Source organism: Elgaria multicarinata, chromosome 11, assembly GCF_023053635.1.
Source record: "Elgaria multicarinata webbii isolate HBS135686 ecotype San Diego chromosome 11, rElgMul1.1.pri, whole genome shotgun sequence".
NCBI lineage: Eukaryota > Metazoa > Chordata > Lepidosauria > Squamata > Anguidae > Elgaria > Elgaria multicarinata.
In genome coordinates this window covers 25,372,357-25,391,556 of record NC_086181.1, presented here as the reverse complement: position 1 = coordinate 25,391,556, position 19,200 = coordinate 25,372,357, and the positions used below count along the sequence as shown (strand labels likewise).

Genomic DNA, 19,200 nt, shown 5'->3' with positions numbered 1-19,200 from the left:
CAACATCATCTCTGATTTAGACCAATTTATTTTTAACCCTGTAATTTCCTCAAATTCCCTCAACTGATATTTAATTCTTTCTAATTTTCTTAATGGATTCTTAATGGTCAATAAAGTGTCATCCGCAAACATGTTTAACTTTATTTCCCTTACCTCTCCAATTCCTTCTAACTCTTTATCCTCCCTTAGTGCCTTCGCCAAAACTTCCATAACCATTACAAACAGGACCGGCGAGAGCGGACATCCTTGTCTTGTTCCTCTGGCTAGTCGTATCTTTTCAGTAAGTCCGTCATTTACCACCACTACCGCCGTATTTTGGGAATATAGCTGTTCTATTACATTTTTAAATTTATTTCCAAATCCCAATTTATCTATAATACTCTTTAGTGCCTGCCAGCTCACACAATCAAAAGCTTTAAAAATATCTAATGCCATAATACCTGCCTTAATATTTGCTTTTTTTATTACATTTATTACATTTAAAACTCTACCCACTAAATTATGCATATGCCTTCCTACCACAAACCCACATTGATCTGCTCCTATATATTCTGCCAAAAATTTATTTAGCCGTTTGGCCATAATAGATGTAAAAATTTTAGCATCCTGATTTATTAAAGAAATAGGTCTATAAGAATCGGGATTAGTCAAATCTTTATCTGGTTTTGGGATCAGAATTATCACTGAATGTTCCCATGATTCAGGTATCTTCTCTCCTGATAATATCCTATTATAAAGTTCCATTAATTTTGGAACTAAACAGTCTTTGAAGACCTTATAATATTCTGGACCCAAACCATCTGCTCCCGGTGATTTACCAACTTTTAACTTATCAATAACCTCTTCAACTTCTCTTTGAGTTATTACTGACTCCATTAACTCCTTATATTCTAATTTTATTCCCTTCTTTATAAACCTTCCAATATACTCCTCCACCTTTTCTTGTTGAATTTCTTTACCCTTATACAATTCCTGATAGAATTCCTGAAAAATTTTTATTTTAGCTTTCATTGCATGACAATAATTCCCTCGGCTATCTTTCAACGTTTCTATCCCATTCCTCCCTTTTTCTTTTTGTGTGAGCTTGGCAAGCAACCTCGAGTTCTTATCACTGTTTTCAAAATATTCCCTTTTCATATACATTAAATTCTTTTGAATCTCTTCTATATTTAAATTTTCTAATTGTTTCTTCTTAGCTTGTATTTCCACTAATTTATATTTATCTTTAACTCGCCAATATCTTTCCTCCAAGTTTTTAATTTCTATCTCTAACTTTTCCTGTTCTGCACGTTGTTGTCTTTTTAAACTACATGTTTCTCTAATACAGATTCCTCTTGCTACAGCCTTCATGGTGTCCCAAATGACTGACCCAGCTGTTCCTCCTTTTTCATTAATTTCCCATGACTCCGACAGTTCCTTCCGAATTTTATCTACTATTTTATTATATTTCAATATCTTTGTATTCAGCTTCCATCTATATGCCTCTTTATAATCTTTCTTAACTGTAAATTCTAGACTTAACAAGGCATGATCAGTTACTTTTATTACCCCCATTTCCATTTTACAAATCCTCGTTGCAAAATCTTTTGAAACAAATATATAATCTATCCTGGAGTATGTATGATGAACTGGGGAAAAGTATGAAAATCCAGGCCTATTCCCGTTAAGTAAACGCCACGAATCTAAATAATCATTTTCTTTTACTAATTTATTCAATATAGTCATATTGTTCCTCTTTTCAGCATTAGTGGGATTTGACCTGTCCCGTTTATTATCCATAACCATATTAAAATCCCCAGCTAATATAACATACCCCTCCTTAAATTCTTCTATTTCTTTAAACAACTTTATAAAAAACTCTCTATGCCTCTCATTTGGGGCATAAACATTAATCAAAGTATAGACCTTTCCCTCAATTTTACCTTTTAACATAAGATATCTGCCCTTATCATCCTTTTTTACTTCTTCTAATATAAACCCACTTTTTTTTGAAATCAAAGTGGCCACTCCATTTTTTTTCGATGTCCCTAATGACTTTTCATAATAGGCTAACCACTTTAATTTTATCATATTCGAATTCTCGGAGCCTTGGTGTGTCTCTTGGACCATTATAATATCTGATCCCTCTTTATTAAGCATTTGTTCTATTCTCTTCCTTTTCACGACTGCCCCCAAACCTTTAACATTGAGTGTTGATACCTTTATCTTTTTATCCATAATCACCCTTTTGAAATCTCTTCCGATCCCTTGTGCTCAGCAGTTCAAACTTGCTTACATAAAAAAACAAACTCCATACATAAAACCCCCACCCTCCTACCCCAATCCCTCCTCTCCTACCTTTCCCCCCTCCCCACCCCCCCACTCTAATCCCCCCCCCATATCCCCGTGAGTCTAGTACTCCAGCCATCTACTTTAAAGGGGGGGGGGAGGCAGTGCTGCGCCTGGCCGGCAGGTTTCTATATTAGCATTTCTATTTGCAATTATCTCCAAACATAATTAACAATTCTCTTACTCTCCAGATGTCCCAGCCTCATTCCCTCCCCCACCCACTCCAGCCCCATTTGCTTCCCCATCCAGACCCAGCCTCTTCAGCAATTCTTTACCTTGATCCAATGAGGTTACTCTGTGTTCCCTCCTCCCATATATAAATCTTAAGAAAACCGGGTAACCCCATGCGTATGGAATTTTGTTCTGCATTAACATTCCAGTTATTGGTTTAATACTCCGTCTCCAATTTAATGTATGTTGAGAAAGATCATTATAAATTTGCACTGCTTTGCCTTTATATTGTAACTGGGTCAAAGATCTCAATTCTTTCATGATTTGCTCTTTTTTATAATAGTTACCAAATTTCACCAAAATATCTCTAGTCCCTTTGTAGTTTTGCCCCCCCACGCGGTGGACTCGGTCCAGATCCGATCCATCTATTGGTATGTCAGGCGTCAGCTCTTTGAACCAGTTCAGAATGATTTCTCTAAGATCTTCTCCTTGTATCTGCTTCAGCTGCTTTATTCGAATCGAAGATCTACGAGATTGGTCTTCCAAGGCGATCAGACGTAATTCCCATTCCTTAAATTGAATATTTGTTGATTTTTCAAAGGCCTCTTGCTTCTTCTGGTCCAATTCCGCTTTTGCCTCTATCTCTTTGATCTTATCCGAGTTTTCTGCAGTCTTATCCGAAAGAACACGCATTTGTTGTCTAAATTCATTCATTTGCAGATCCATTTTTTTAAAAATGATGATATTATTCTCTACAATAACTGCCTTAATTTCTGCTAGGGAGGGAAAGTTGCTGTCCATTGCTTTTCCCCCTTCAGCCATATTCTTTTCTTTATTTGGTACTGTATCCAAAGAAACTGGGTCTATAACTTCGTCTTCCTGGTCTGTTCCAGGGGCTGTATCTTCCAGGTGGGAGAGGTGGGTTAAATTATGATTTGAAGGTTTCTTTTTTTGTATATTCAACTTTTCCCACTTCTTAATCTTTTTTTTAATGTTGGACATAGGACCCTTCTGAGTAGGGCATAAATCTTAGAGCCCCCACTTCCTTAGCAACTTTTACTGGCTTCTCTTCTATGTGCCAAACACACCACCTTCTTCCCGAGGGGGAGGAAATATATTCAGTTCACAACAGCATTCACTAGAGGGGATCAGATCCAATCATTCACAGTTTCTCAAAATCCCACATCTCCCTCACAGAATGCTGTTTCTTCCCCTTCACCCCCCCCCTTCTCGGCACACCGCAAACAGCTTCCACTTTCCACTTTACAAAGATTACAGCAAACAACTTCAAAGCCAGTATTTCAATCTTTCCAACTTAAGATAAAGGATGAGAAGTGAGGATCGCTGTAAATCAGATCAACGTCTAACAAGCATAAGTTCTTTCTTTTCAAACTGCGACATCAATCATGTTACTTTCGGTTTCGCCTCTGCAGTTTATAAAGACATTCCGTCAAGCTCACCTCATCCCATCGGCTCTTCTCAACACTTTCCAGCTCCGATAGCTTTTATAATCATTTCCTGTCGTTTGCTCAAAGATTTATGCCCATTAGAAAATAGATAATTGCTTTTTCCGGCAACGCCGCTCAGAGCCTCAGAAGAAACCTGCCACCGCCATGGCTGCCAAGCTCCGCCCCCATGTGGTTCCAATAATAATGGGTTATTTGCTCCATCTGTGTAGGGAATGAGGAGAAGGGCAATCAATTGTCTTTTCTATCATGGTATAGAAACATTTGGAAGGTTAATTTCTTTAACTTGTTGATTCCATCTCTCCAGATCATGCTCTCAGCGGGGCCAGTCTTATTATCAAAAGAATTAATTTCCTCTCTAACTCTTGACCGATTGCTTACATTTCTGGCATCCCTTTATTTGTCTGTTCTGCACTGTAAGCCCAAATGTTCCAAACTTGTCAAACAAAGTAGAAATGAAAACTTCCACTCAGATGTGACAAACAATATTTTCTTCTGTAATTCCACAGTGAATCCTCAGTTTTGAACTAGTGTTGGCCAACCCTTTGATTAGCAGAAGGACTGTAATTAATTTTGCTTCTTTCAAAATCCATTGTCTTGTGTTCATTGCTAACTAATCTCATAATCTGGGAAGAATAGCATAAATATACACTCTAGAAATCATTGCTGCAGTTTGAGATTAAGAACTGGCAAGGATTTCCCAGTGTACTTTAGATTTTAGACTTTGGGGTTCAGATTAGACTTTGGGGTTCAGGCACGTAGAATAAAAACAGTAAAGCTATTCAAATCAGGCCATTTTAGCTTTTGTTTTAGTTGGAAATATAGGATTTATAGCTGGAGGAAAGATTTATAATTAGTATGATGGTATTATTAATGTTTTTGCTGCTTTTACTTTATAATACAACATTCAAAGCTCACTTTGTTAAATGCAGTGTCGGTTATCTACACTCCCCACTTCACAAGTATCACCAGAGAGGAGACCTCATAATTGGTGGCATTGTTTCTCACAGCTTCATCATCTCCAGTTTGATGACATTTACTGAAGTTCCCCCACCAGTGTATTCTGATGAGATTAAGTAATGCGTTAGCAATTTCATTGATTTATTATACAGATTTATAAATCACTTTCCAGTGAACAATCTATGCAGATCTATTTATTTCATTCATTTAGGATAAAATCATACGCATGTTTAGATCCTGTGCAAGCTAGGAGTTATTGTATTTGTTGCTGTCGAAACATGCTTAAGATTTCAACCTAATTTTATTTCTATAATGCCAATAAACAATATTAATATTAACATAATAACTATTAACATCATCATCTTCATCATCCCATTTAATATTACAATTAAAGTAGAGTAATAAAATTACTGGTCAATAACTATGCATTTATGTAGCTGCTTTGGTCACTGAAGTGGTTAGTCCTACAGGTTGAAACCTCAGTTCAATGTCTTATTGGATTTGGTGGTAAAAAAAAAGTAAACAAAATTAGGGAGAAGATGAACAAAGACACTTGTGTCACTTTAAAGGGCTCTATCACCAGCGTTATATATTGACAACCCACTGTCAATGTGGGTTGTGTGCAAAGGACTCAGATGATGTCATTCATGCCCTGTTCTGACCTCACTCCCCACTCTTAGCACTGTTTTTTGGCAGAGGGAAAGTCTGGTTCTTCCAGTATATCGAAAGGACAACACACTACCCTCAACATGTATTTTCATTCATAGTTTTCAATCTGATGCTCTGAGGGTGTATTTTAAAGGGGGTGGGGTATTGATGACGAAAGAGAGGGGTGTGCCTTTTCTCCAGTGGGCATTTTCACCTTAAAAGAAAGGTAGGAAATGCACCCTCCTTGCCAGCAGTGCCCTCATTTTTAAAGATAAAGAAATCAAAATTGGCACAGTGGTAGCTGTTAAGGAGGGCTTTCAGCATGCCAAATATGAATCAGATTTTTTTAATGATTTTTTAAATCCCCCCTTAAACTCTTTTTCTGGTAGTCCACAAGTCTAAAGGTGTTTTGCATTGCCCTCTGGGAAGCACAGAACTGGCTTGCCACCCCACACCCAGCTGCTGAAAGAGCAACAGAGTGCAATGGGACTACAGTTCCCATTGTGCCTCAGGCTGGTTCATATGGAAGCTTGTCTGCTCATGACCACACTGTGGCATGGTTCGCTTGGTAGCATCCTTCCTCCTCCCCTCACATCCCTAGGCAAACCAAAGAACTGGCACCACCACGTGCATGGCCAAGTGCCTCAACAAGATGGTCGCCAAGAAAAGCACAGTGAGTGACTCTACCATGAGCCCGTCGGATAACTTTGAAGCTCTGGCAGGGCTTTGCTCCACTCCAAAAGAATCCAATGGTTTAAAAAATGGTCCTGCTCCACTCCGCAAATACAAAGCTTTGATGGAGCTCTGTTGAACCTTTGGATTTTCAGAGCGGAGCGCACAGCCCTAATGAATACTGCAATAAATTATAGTAGTCAGGATGATGCAGAATAAAACAGTGATGTCTTTGGAAAGTGTAGAATATTGTTCTGATGTAGATTTCAACTATTTTTCTAGAGTGGTGCCCAACAATTACCAACACATCCTGGCCTTGGCATTTGCAGTAAAGGAGATCAATGAAAACCCTCAGATCTTACCCAATGTCACCTTGGGCTTCCACATCTATGACAGCTATTTTAATGCACAGAAGACCTATCATGCCACAATGCTATTTACATCCACACTGGAATACTTTGTCCCCAACTATATATGTGACATGGATAAAAATCTGGTGGCAGTTATTGGCGGATTGGACTCTGAAACATCTCTTCATGTGGCCACTATCTTGGATACCTATAAAATTCCACAGGTGGGATTCTCTATTTCTGGGCATTTCTACATGAGGCTTTTATTGCACACTCATGATTGGTCACACATGTTGTTTTTGTTTTTGTGGGTCCTTTACATTTCCTTGTCAACCTCTAGGGCTCCTCCTGTATTTTATTGACACTATGAGGGAAACAGGATAAGAGATTTTATTACAGTTTGAAGAGTGATAAATTTCCAGTGAATTTTTGGAATCCCAAAATGTTGCAGTGCTATCTAGCAGCTGTATAATTAAAGATATAGAACTTGCCAGAAAGAAATCCCCTTGAAATAACCAAATGTAAATAAGATGATCGTAATCCTGCAAGGAATCTGAAGGCAGAAGTTCTAGTAAGGATGCAGGATTTAAACTTCATGTGGAGAATCTCTCTCTCTCTCTGTGTGTGTGTGTGTGTGTGTGTGTGGTATGGGAATTTCACACTTCCAGACTGGAGTTTGTAGACTGGATAAAGATATTTGTACATTTCAAATGATTAGATGGACCATATCTTTTACATGAATGTCTGATTCACACTAAGAAATAGTCTTGATGGTTCTTTCAGTAGGGAGGATAAAATCCAACAATGTAGTTGTGAATTTGTCCCCACTGCTGGAGTGGAGCTGGGCAGGAGCAGAAAAGGGCTCCAACTGGAGAAAAAGGCAGAGCACAACATTTTTTTCTGTATGACTTACCAACGACAAGGCAGAGCATATATGCAGGATTCTGTTCCTGACAACTCATGCTGTCAGAAATAGTGTGTCTAAGCCCGCTTTCTGGGTACATGTTGGAAGGTGGAAATCAGTAGCCACCAACAGATAGAATTGGTTCCAGAACTGCTGTTTGAACTACTGGGGAGACGGTGAGGATCGTGTGCTCTTTCCTCCTGAGCCCCTTAAAAGGGAGGCTCCTTTGTGTGAGGGAACAGGATGCTCATCCCACCCATCTCTCAATGAAAGATCATGCCTGATTCCCAACATTTATTTATTTATTACATTTTTATACCGCCCAATAGCCGAAGCTCTCTGGGTGGTTCACAAACATCAGGTGTAACAAAAAGCAAAAATAAAAATAAAAAATAAAAAATAAATAAAATGTGATGTAGGTACTAGATGCATTGTGGTGTAGTAGTTATTCAAGAAATTGCTATGGAGAAGGGATACATTAATTGTGATTCTTTCCCAGACCTCTCAATACTAGCTCTTTGCATCATAGCTTCAAGTGGTAATGCTTTCAACTGAGGGAAAGGCCAGGTATGTAGGAAGGAACCAGGTAGCCATGGCTGTGTGAGGCCTGCCTTTAAACAGACTGTACATGGACCAGAGGAGAGTAGTTGGCACTCAGAGCTGGTCAGGCCAAGAATCACTTCTTGTCTGCACTCATAATTTGAGTGGTTGAGTGGAGGAGGAGAGTGGGTTTGTCAGGACAAATAAGCCTGGCTCTTATAGGTCAGTTGCCTCAAGCATGGAGCTCCTTCCGCCCTGTGCACAGGTCATAGTGGGTTTCCTGGAGAAGTGGGAACTCGGCCTTATACTTTATTCATGTGAGTAACCATGGAGCTTATAGCAAGAAAGTGGTTCACAGCAACATCAAGAAAAATACATAAAATACAGCAACATTTCCAAATACCTAACAATTATTACAAGTCCTAACAAAATTTAAATAATCATACTAATAGGTTAAAGATCTCACAGTAAATATATACCAAAATTAAACAATCAACAAATACAAAAGTGAAATACAAACAATTCCAATAGGAATAAAAAATAATTTATCTCAACTAAAGCTAAAGGTTACCCCAGCCACAAAGCCTAAACATGGCCCTAACCTGATGGTCTCTAAACACCTTCAGCAGCAGTTGCAGCCTTTGTAGGTAGAGTCAGTTGGGGCCCTGCCTTCCAGGCCAGGTGGAAGAGGGCCAGGCAGAGGACCAGGTCCAGGACTTGCAGGGATTAACAGTCATTAAATATCCTTATACTGTTATTGGGATGTGCATGTAGAAATACAGTCCTAGAGGAAAGACAGGCTGTTTCCACAACAGTCTGATAGTCTGGGCTGGTGACAGCTGAGTCCACGTGTGTCCAAATGATGCACAGGGATCCCCTGGGGTATGGGGGGGGGGGGGGAATGGACATGTTTTTTCCCAGGGATAAAGAAACCCTGGGAAACCCTAAAACTTTCTGGTGCCATGCTTACTCACTAGAAAGTGCAGCACCAGAAATGGACATGGAGCCGCACAGCTCAATGGCCATCAGGGGAAGGGTGGCAGCAATTTTGGCACCCCTGGGATGACAGGGAGGGGGTTTGGGGGGCGGTTTTGGGTTTGTTTTTGTTTGTTTGTTTTAAAAGAAAACCCAACTTGAAGCCAGGAAATCCTGAGATCCTCCCCACTCCCTCCCAGAAGGCTGGGAGGTGTAGAAAGAGCCAAAGAGCCAGAGATGATAGAACTGGAGAACCATTAGAGAAAGATAGACCATGGACTGTACAATACTACTTGAATAAGGGAGCTAGATGAAATAGGGACTGTCTGGATAGGCTAGCTCAATGTGTTTATCTCTGGTTGTTTTATTATCCTATTGCTCAGACCACAGGATGGAAAGAACCAAAAGCAACATGAGCAAACTCTTTTGCCTTACTTTCAAAGAACAGGACACTGGTGATCCAAGAGACAGTCTCTGATAGATAGTGTAAAGGCGCGGTTGTATGCATGTTCAGACAGGACAATAATTCTTCAACAGGCATGATGTCTGGAGCATGTTTACACTTTTTTCTGTCTAAACATACATAGGATTACACTCTAGGTATTTGAAGAATAGGGGATTTGAGACAAATAGCTCAAAATTGTTATGTAGGAAACCTGAGCCAAGAGTATGAGATTTCAGCCAAGAAACTCAAATTTATTGTGATGTCTCCTTGTTTCATTATATGGGTTTGGTGGAAAGAGAACAAACTGTGTGAGATTATCCTTCCACATCTGCTGAAAAACTAAGAAGATGCAGGAGTTAGAGTAACTTCAGCAATCTCCTTCCTAAAGGAACTACATAATTTAGCAGTTTGTGGTTACTATACAGATAGACTACCAGACCTGATGGATAAACTGACCAACCTGCTCTAACTGGATTATGAAGAAAACTACACCCACCCAAGGAAGGAAGGGGAGGTGCTATTGCAACCCAAGCATGTATTTTAAAGATATAAGCCACACATGCATCCTCCCTTCAGGCCTAACACATGCAGCTTTTTTTTTTCAGCCTTACCCCCCTATCCGTACATGGGAATAACAGAGGCCATTCAGTTTACAGAGTGTAGTAAAGATTGATAACATAATTTAATTGAGGTGTTTAAAATACTTGAATCTGATATATAGATGTCTTTATAATGTTTGCTTATTTCTCTTCCACTCCATACCTCACTTTAGCTCATATACAGTTCTCCTCCAGTGACAAATGATAAAAGCCCAGGTCTTCTCTTCTACCAGATGGTCCCTCAAGAAGGTCTTCAGTATGAGGGGATTCGTGCTTTGCTTCTGCATTTCAGGTGGACATGGATTGGAGTCATTGTTATGGATACTGACACTGGAGAAAGATTTGTCCAAACAGGGCTTCCCCTCTTTGCCCAGAGTGGGATCTGTTTTGCCTTCATAGAAAAATGCCCCACACTAAGTTTTGTCGATAAAATTGATGACATCCTGGAGCGGGGTATGAAGATATTTGATAAAGTATTAGGTAGCAAAGCTAATGTGTTCATGGCTTATGGAGAATCTTACAGTGTGGCATTTTTGAGATGGTTGCCAGCTCTATCAGATGCAGAGCAAGTGGCAAATAAGCTGAAAGGTAAAGTGTGGATAATGACTGCCCAGATGGAGCTAACTTCATTTGTCTATCAAAGGTCATTGGATACAGAAATAACCCATGGTGCTCTGTCATTTGCAATTCATTCTAATTATCTGCCAAAATTTAACCAATTCATTGCAAGCAGAAACCCTTCCAGCACAGCAGAAGATGGTTTTATCAGGGACTTTTGGCAGCAAGCCTTCAATTGTATGTATACAAATCAAGTTGTAGATGACATGGAGAACAATATCTGCCTTGGGGAAGAAAGGCTGGAGAGCCTCCCTGGGACTTTTTTTGAAATGACCATGACTGGACACAGCTACAGCATCTACAATGCAGTCTATGCTGTGGCCCATGCTCTACATGCCATGTCCTCATATGGAGTGAAAAGTAGAACTGTAGACAGAAGAGGACAGACGCTTCTGAATCAACCATGGTGGCAGGTAATGTGTACACAGAAGTGATTGTGTTTGCATTTGCTGTTTCATTCTTGGGTAATAGCCACTTTTTACCTAAGAATTCAGCACTGGCTTTGAACTAGGGATGGATAGATCTGTTTGCAAACACTGTCACATTTGCATGTGCTTTTCAAGGAGCCCATTCCATCCCATTTCTGAGGTCCATCACACCAGTGATTTATTGCACACTCGCCATGTCTGGTATGCAGTTTTGCAGCCCGGTACTCACAGGACATTGTCCATGTCCCACACTCATTTCACCTCTTCCCCTCCACTTTTGTTTCTTTTTGGAGCAGGGAAAGTCTGGATTATTTTCCCTCCATGCAAAATAAATGCGCTCCTTCCTCCCGTGTATTGCATTCTATTTGACCATCCTGTTCTTTGTTGGGGGCGTGTGTGTCTAAGGGTGGTCTCGCTAATAAAAGAGGAGGCCAGGGCAGTTCTCTGCTCAACCATGAAGGGGGAGGGAGAGAAGTCCCATTTAACTCTATGTTCTTACTCCTGAGTATGCATGACCAGGGGTACATTTTGACCTTAAAAGAAATGTGGAAAATGCAACCTCCTTGCCCAAAGCAGAGCTTTCATCATGCCAAGTTCAAATCAGATTGGTTCATCCCTTAATTTTTTAGGAATTTCTTTAATTGCCCCCCTTAAACCTTTTTCCTGATAGTCCACCAGCGCAAAAGTCCACCTGTTTGCAAAAGTGAAGAATCAATTTTCCTTTACTTTGATCATGCGAAACTGTGCATATCCAAGTTCATAAAACAGACCTGCTGGAGTCTGGACCCCTTAAGAGTAAATCCCATTGATTTCAACTGCATTTACATCCAATTCATACTAAAATCTGACGCATGCTTACCTTTGAGTAAACCCCATCGAACAGAGAGAGACTTACTTCTGAGTAAACACACATAGAACTGACTTTTTGTTTGTTTGTTTGTTTTCTTTTACATTTTGTCTCCTTTTTTCTTTTTAACTTTTCCTTTTTCTACTTTCATTAAGCCTCTTTCCCCTAGAAGTTGTATAAATGAACTTTATTTTTTTCCTTGTACATTATACATATTCATATAGCAGTTGGTTTGATATTAATTGTTAGGGGATTGTTTGCATTCATTCCTTTTTGTATCGCTTTAAATAAAATAAAATTGGAAAAAAGTCTAAAACAGCAAACTGGAAAGAAGGGCTCTGCAACCTTATACTTACATCTGAGGTCTTACATCTGTGTCAAATTTGGTCTCTTTATCTTTAAAAATTATGCAGATGTAAGCATTTTGGTTACCTTGGAGCAAAGGAGGGGACCTGACTACCTTTACAAAAGAAATTAGTTAAAATGATTGTTCATCTGCCCACCCCATGAAAGGAGCAAAGCAAAGCTCCCCTGTAAACCTTTCCCAAGCCAAGGGGCAACAATTAGGGGTGTGCACGGACCCCCCGCTCCGCTTCACTTCAAGATCTGCCATTTTTGGATCGGGCCGCTTTGCCCCGCCCCCGCTCCGCCCATTTCTGCTCCACTCGGAGCTCCGGATCCGGATCGGAGCTCTGTTTTCCCCCCCCATAGGGTTGCATTGAAAGCTAAAAAAGTAAACAACTTTTTTTCTGTTCAAGTTAGAAACCTCATGTTTGGCACCATGACACCTCATGGACGTATACACACGCATGCCAAGTTTCAAGGCAATCCCATCATCCCCTGATTTTTGGGGAATTTATGAAAATCGGGCACCCCATTCACACCCCTTTCCATAGCTCCGTCAATTTGCATGTTAGAAACCTCAAACTCGGCACCATGACAGCTTATCCATGTGTCCACATGGATGCCCAGACTCAAAGCAGTCCCATCATCCCCTGATTTTTGGGGAATTTATAAAAATCCAACACCCATTCACACCCCTTTCCATAGCTCCGTCAATTTGCACGTTAAAAAAAACCCTCAAACTCGCCACCATGAAAGCTTATCCAAGGATACATATGCACGCCGAGACTCAAGGCAGTCCCATCATCCCCTGTTTTTTGGCGGGGCTTAAACCTGCAAAATTTGGAACTTCCAAAACTCCAAGTGAGCGCAGGAAGGACTTCTCCCCTGAGTCAAAGCCACACACACACAACATCCCTGCAAGGTGGGCAAGGGAGGAGGGAGGGAAGGCAGGCAGGCATGCAGCAGACATTTCTGGGGGCATAAGTAAGTGAGCCAAGGATAAGCCAGTAATGCATATAAAATGGAATAAATAAATAAATAAACAAAGGAGGGGTGGAATTAAAAGCAGCAGTGTTGCTGAATAAACAACAAGAAGAACTTTTTAAAAAAGGCTATATCTGTCTTTTACCAGTAATAGGGGGACTTGCCCGGGGGAGAGGGAAGCAGCTGCCAGTTCAGCTCATGAAAGCCATTGCTTCACCAACAGCTCTGAGGAGTAAACACTCACTTCGACTCATGATAGGCATTGCTCCACCACTAAGAGAAGTAGAACGCTCACTTCGACTCATGATAGGCATTGCTCCACTGGGTTACTCTCTTTGGAAGGCTCTGATGGCCTTCCAAGTACAGGAGAGAGTGGGGGCACGTCCACAATGAGATGCCCTAGGGGAGCTCATCCCCTTGCACCACATCTTTTCAGTTGTTCCCCAAAGTTAGGGTGGGTAGCAGTGCTCTCTTATTATTGGCTTAGTATATGATTTCAGGTTGTGTTTGTGCATTTGGTGGGGCTACTGTTTTAAAAAACACTGGGAAAAGTCCGTTCAGATGAAGAAAGAGAAGTTTTCCAGAATCCCAAGTTACCCGTTTTGCCTATCCCCTCCTCCAACTTTGGGATCATGTGATCATGACCGGGAGCTGACTCTGCCCCTCAGCCCTTTGAAAAAGGTATTTTTCCCGCCGATTTTTAAAAAAATTCTAGCACGCGACCCGCACCACGCAGAGAGGTGAGAGTAGTCTCAAAATGACCCCCATACATGACTCTCTGAGCACAAGAATTTTCAGAACGATAGCTTAAAAAACAACCCAGTTATCCCCAATTCTTTTCTGCAATGCAATCCTATGGGCGAAAACCGCCGTTTGACCCGCGCTGTCCGTTTGTTTACCCGATTTTAAAAAAATTCTAGCACGTGACCCACACGACGCAGAAAGGTGAGAGTAGTCTCAAAATGACCCCCATCCACGACTCTCTGAGCACAAGAATTTTTAGAACGATAGCTTCAAAAACAACCCAGTAGTTATCCCCGATTGTTTTCCGCAATGCAATCCTATGGGCGAAATGTTTCAAGATGGCGACCGGAGCGGTCCACCTGAAAGAGGAGCTCCGAAAAATAGGCGCTTCTCTTCGCCTTGCTTCTAGGGGTCCGTGGTCCGCTTCTACTCCGCCTCTGGGCAAGGCGGAGCAAGCCAATTCGCTACTGCTTCTACGCTTGTAATCGGAGCAGAGCACATGCCTAGCAACAATAGTCTCAGTCCATGGGTTCCCTCCCACTTCCTTCAAATGGCCTCCCTTCCTTGGAGTTTGTTTAATATTATTTTAGGGGAAAGTATAGTGTGCTGTTTTACCATAATGGTGCAGTTTGAGGCTGCTGTACTATTGTATTTGGCAGAAAAAAAGAAATGTTTTTAAAAATAAAAAAATGACTGCAGGGGAAAGGAGGACTTAGGGGGTGGGGCAGGAGATTTCACTTGCATAGTAGCGCTCCAGGTGAAAAGACCTATGAGCTGAAAGAGCTCAACAATGCACAGACATGAAAGTGCCCAGCTCTCAACTCGCTAAGGAAATGGAGGGGGAAACCGTGGATGAAAACTGGATTAAAAAAGAAGGTGTGATGGAGCTCTAAGTATGAGAGCTGGCACTGTCTATTAGTAAGTTTGATCATATTCTCTGGGAGCCTTTTTCAACTCAAGAGAAGGATAAAAATGCTTTAAATAATTGAGCAAGCATGTGTGTATATTTTATAAAGGATGTTTAAATAGATTGAAGTAATAATAGTAATAATAATAATAGCTCTAAAGAAATTAAAAATGAACCTCAAACTGACTGCAAAAAAATTGAAATGTTTCCATCCATTGTATGTCTTGTTTTGAAAGATCTAATTCACTTGTGCTTAATCCCAACATTTTCCAAACTTGCCTTTTCCTTTTCCCTTTAGCTCCATCACTTTCTGAGACATGTCTCATTCAACAACAGTGCTGGGGACAAGGTTTCTTTTGGCCAGAATAGGGAGTTTGTAGGTGGATTTGATGTGACCAACTGGATTGTTTCTTCAAACCAATCCTTTCATAAAGTGAAAGTTGGGAGAATGAGGCCCCAAACTCCATTAGAGCAAGCGTTCACCATTAATGATGATGCTATAACATGGCACAGCTGGTTTAATCAGGTAGGTTCACATTCTGAGAAGTCTGAGAAGACTCTCCATTTCTAATGAGCAATACATTTGAGTCGAGATAGACAAAGTTAATTTCAATGAACACTGTCATAAAATAGAGCATGACTTAATATAACAGAGCCTCGTGTGGCACAGAGTGGTAAGCGGCAGTTACTGCAGCCGAAACTCCCCCCAGGGCCTGAGTTCGATCCCAGCGGAAGCTGGTTCTCAGGCAGCCGGCTCAGGTCGACTCAGCCTTCCATCCTTCTGAGGTCGGTAAAATGAGTACCCAGCTAGCTGGGGGGAAGGTAACTGCAACTGGGGAACACAATGGCAAACCACCCCACTACAAAGTCTGCCAAGAAAGTGTCACCAAAAGCAGGCGTCCCTCTACGAGTCAGCAATGACTCAAGTGCTTGCACGAGAGGTTCCTTTCCTTTCCCTTTATATAACAAACAAGGCCGCACTTTATTCTCCCTTTATTTCTGTGGTGTTGAATATATTGGGTTGGATCCAGATGTAATGACTCTTATAATAGGCCCATTGAATTCAATGGGATTAAAGTTTCATGACTAACAAGACCTATTTGTTCTAATGATTCCACTCGAAGTTCACTAATTTTAAATATAACCTTCATGTGTGTGTGTGTGTGTGTGTGTGTGTGTGTGTGTACACACACACACACACACACACTTCACTGCTACATTCCTTCACTCCTGAGAAAAGGTATATTTCGGGAACTGCTGCACTTATCTTTTCTGACATCATCAAACACTTAAGATTGAATTCTGCCTTGGAATATCTCATAATCCTGTTTTCCACTTTACTGCAGGCAGAGAACTGGGATATGGCTAGAATGGTGGCTACACCAACCCACATGTCTCTCTCAGAATAATGACCAAATGACCAAATGAGAAATCATACCTCTGAATTCTGGGCCAGCAAGGAAATTCTCTTGTACAAAAATACATTTTACCATAGACACAGAGAGATAGACACAAAACAACAACAATGAACCTTCTATTTCTAACTTCGTGGGATTGAAAACTCATTGGTTGGCCAATCAGGCTATCCCAATCAATGTGAGGAGTAATAAATGGGCCCATTCAGGTGGTTGGAACAGGGGAGAGAAGATTTAATTCTCAAGGGCATAGATGTATCACCTTAGAATGCTAAGGCATATCCTCATATGTCATTGTCATATGTAATCATCCTTGGACACACAGGCCTTAGCTAGACCGGGCAAAATCCCAGGGCAAACCCCGGGACCATCCCTGTGTATCCACATGATGCATAGGGGATCCCAGGATCAGGGAGGGATGATCTCTCCCTTGCCCTGGGATCTTGCCCTTCCCTTTGGGCCCACTTTTTCCACGGTCCCGGGCTGACTGTGGAATGTGTGTCCCGTTGCCACGGTTTGACCCGGCTCCACGCAATTCCTTGCAGGGAGCCGGGAGCCGCACACAGGGTGCAGCACTCCTCAGGAGCACTGTGCCCATCGGGGGGGGGGGGAGTGGGGAAATTAAGTTTGTGTACTCTGTCTTCTTTAAAAATAAAAAATGGCGGGTGTGACACCTCTCTTCCTGAGGTCATTGCGCCTCACGTGTAAACGAAGGAGGGATCTCACATTAATCACAATGCGAGATCCTCCCTCCTCCATCATGGACTATGAGGTAAGTCTAGCTAAGGCCATAGTTGACCCAGTTATACTTAAAAACAATGAGTTCCATCTAGATTTCACGTATATAGATTTGCTGGCTGAAGTAGGTATTTCTACCCCATCCTCCTCACAATAGCTCCTACAGCCCTCTGAAAATGCTACACAGAGGACTTTGCTGAATTGAGTGAGTTGTGGAATTGGGGAACCCTCCCCGAAATTGGACAGAAACACCTTCCATTGAGTTTCTCTATGCCGTGGAAGGAACATCCTGGATTCAAAATAATAGACTGAATTAGAAAATTTAACAGAATGTTCAAAATTCACATGGAAGCAAACAACCTGATTACAAAGGCAGCTAATTTTCTTAACAACAACAATTGTAAAAATGAGAAAAAATATTTCTAAATATTTAGCTTACAAGTAAAGAGGAAATGAAAGGTAATGTAACTGGATCTTCTCTCCCTAGACATTTCTTGAGTCATAACATTTTTATCCTTCTTTAAGCCATGGCCATGAAGTGAACCTTGAGTTGATGTCCATTTTTTGTCTTCCATTTGAGACAAAGATATTTGACAGTCCCCAATGTTTCTTTTTAAAGCAAGTTAGGAAAAAAAATATCTTCCCCATGGACAAAGAACTTCTAACCAAAGGTTTACCTTGGCTTTGCCTCCCTCTTTTAATATTTGCCTGAGTTCACCTGTTTATAGTGCAACTCATTAATTTCCCATGAGTTTCTGCTGCCTTCCATTTCACTCTGGCCAACTATTGCTATTTTAAATGAACCAGTATAAAGACAGGAGATATCAACATATGTATAAGAATCTCCTGTGATGATTTTACCTTAAAAAAATTAAGCTGAGGCCAGTTTCAGTAAGCTTCTGAATGTAACCAGGTTGCAGAGCAAAGGATTATTAACAAAAAGAACATTTTCACTGAACAGATTAGCTGTTCAGTGAAACATATGTTAACATAATAATTGATATATTATTATTTTGGGTTATTTTAAATCTTGGAATGCATATTCAGACCATGTGACCATAATGCATAGTATAAACACACACACATGAACACACTTTAAATAAATAAATGAAGGAGTAGAAACAGCTCATTGGAGTGTAAATATATAATAGGGGTCCATTAACTGTATGGGAGCTAATTTTGTATGTAACACAACCATGGACAATAGTGTAAAACTGGAATTATGTGGTTTGGGGCCATCGCAAAAAAATTGTAGCCATATTTTTCCAGTCCATGACAATCATATGGGAAGACACTCGTGATTGGTTTCCCCATACATGATTCAAGCATTTCAAACAATATTATTGTGCTATAGCATGAAATTAAAAAAAAATAGCATCACCCTTGCCACTTCAAAAATATTATTGAATAACCCTAGTGCTTCAAGGATTCTAATCTTGTTATTTTCAAGTTAATCATTTTCCTTTTCATTTATAAACTAGTCCCAACCTATATCTCTATGCACGGAGAGTTGCCATCCTGGTCTTAGCAAGAAAATGAGGGAGGGAGAGCCATTTTGCTGCTATGATTGCATCTCATGTCCAGAAGGGAAGATTTCAGAAGAGGAGGGTAAGAAATATAGCGTCAAGAGTTATGAAACAGATTGAAAGTAATGAAGTGTGAATTCCCCAGGATTGACTGTTTTTTTGTTCCATTTTGGTGTCAGGGATTTTCTGTAATTTTTTTACAATGGCCAGGAATGACATGATTTCCCCCTTTCAATCCACCATAGCATGGCAGGAGTGGGGATGATACACTTTCCAGATTTCCCATTGCCTCTGCAGTGCCTTAAAGGCCCCAATTGAGCAGTGGGTGGTGGGTGGGAATGACATGTTTTCACCTCTGGAAAGTGCATCATTCCCCCCTGCCACACTAATGGTGGCCACCATTATCATGGGGAGAGGTGAAGATGCTCTTTCTAGTGGACCCAGAAAATGTCCTTTCCCACTCCCCCACTGGGGGTCCTCTTTTTTTAGTTTCCCAAGTATGGTCACCCTACTTTAACCCACCCACCCCTGTTTACAACCAAACAAAAATAGTACTTTTGTAATCACTCTACTTCTTATTGAAAGGTTGA

The 19,200-nt window shown here is 40.8% G+C and overlaps 1 protein-coding gene across 1 annotated transcript in view; it reads left to right on the top strand.

Annotated features, from left to right (window-relative positions):
- Positions 1–6,450: 6,450 nt before the first annotated feature.
- The window catches only part of LOC134405558 (vomeronasal type-2 receptor 26-like), a 32,458-nt gene continuing 19,708 nt past the window's right edge, over positions 6,451–19,200 (top strand). Inside the window, exons 1-2 of the mRNA XM_063136802.1 lie at positions 6,451–6,819; positions 10,232–11,089. Coding sequence (XP_062992872.1) covers positions 6,451–6,819; positions 10,232–11,089 — 1,227 coding nt within the window. The remainder of the gene's footprint in view (positions 6,820–10,231; positions 11,090–19,200) is intronic.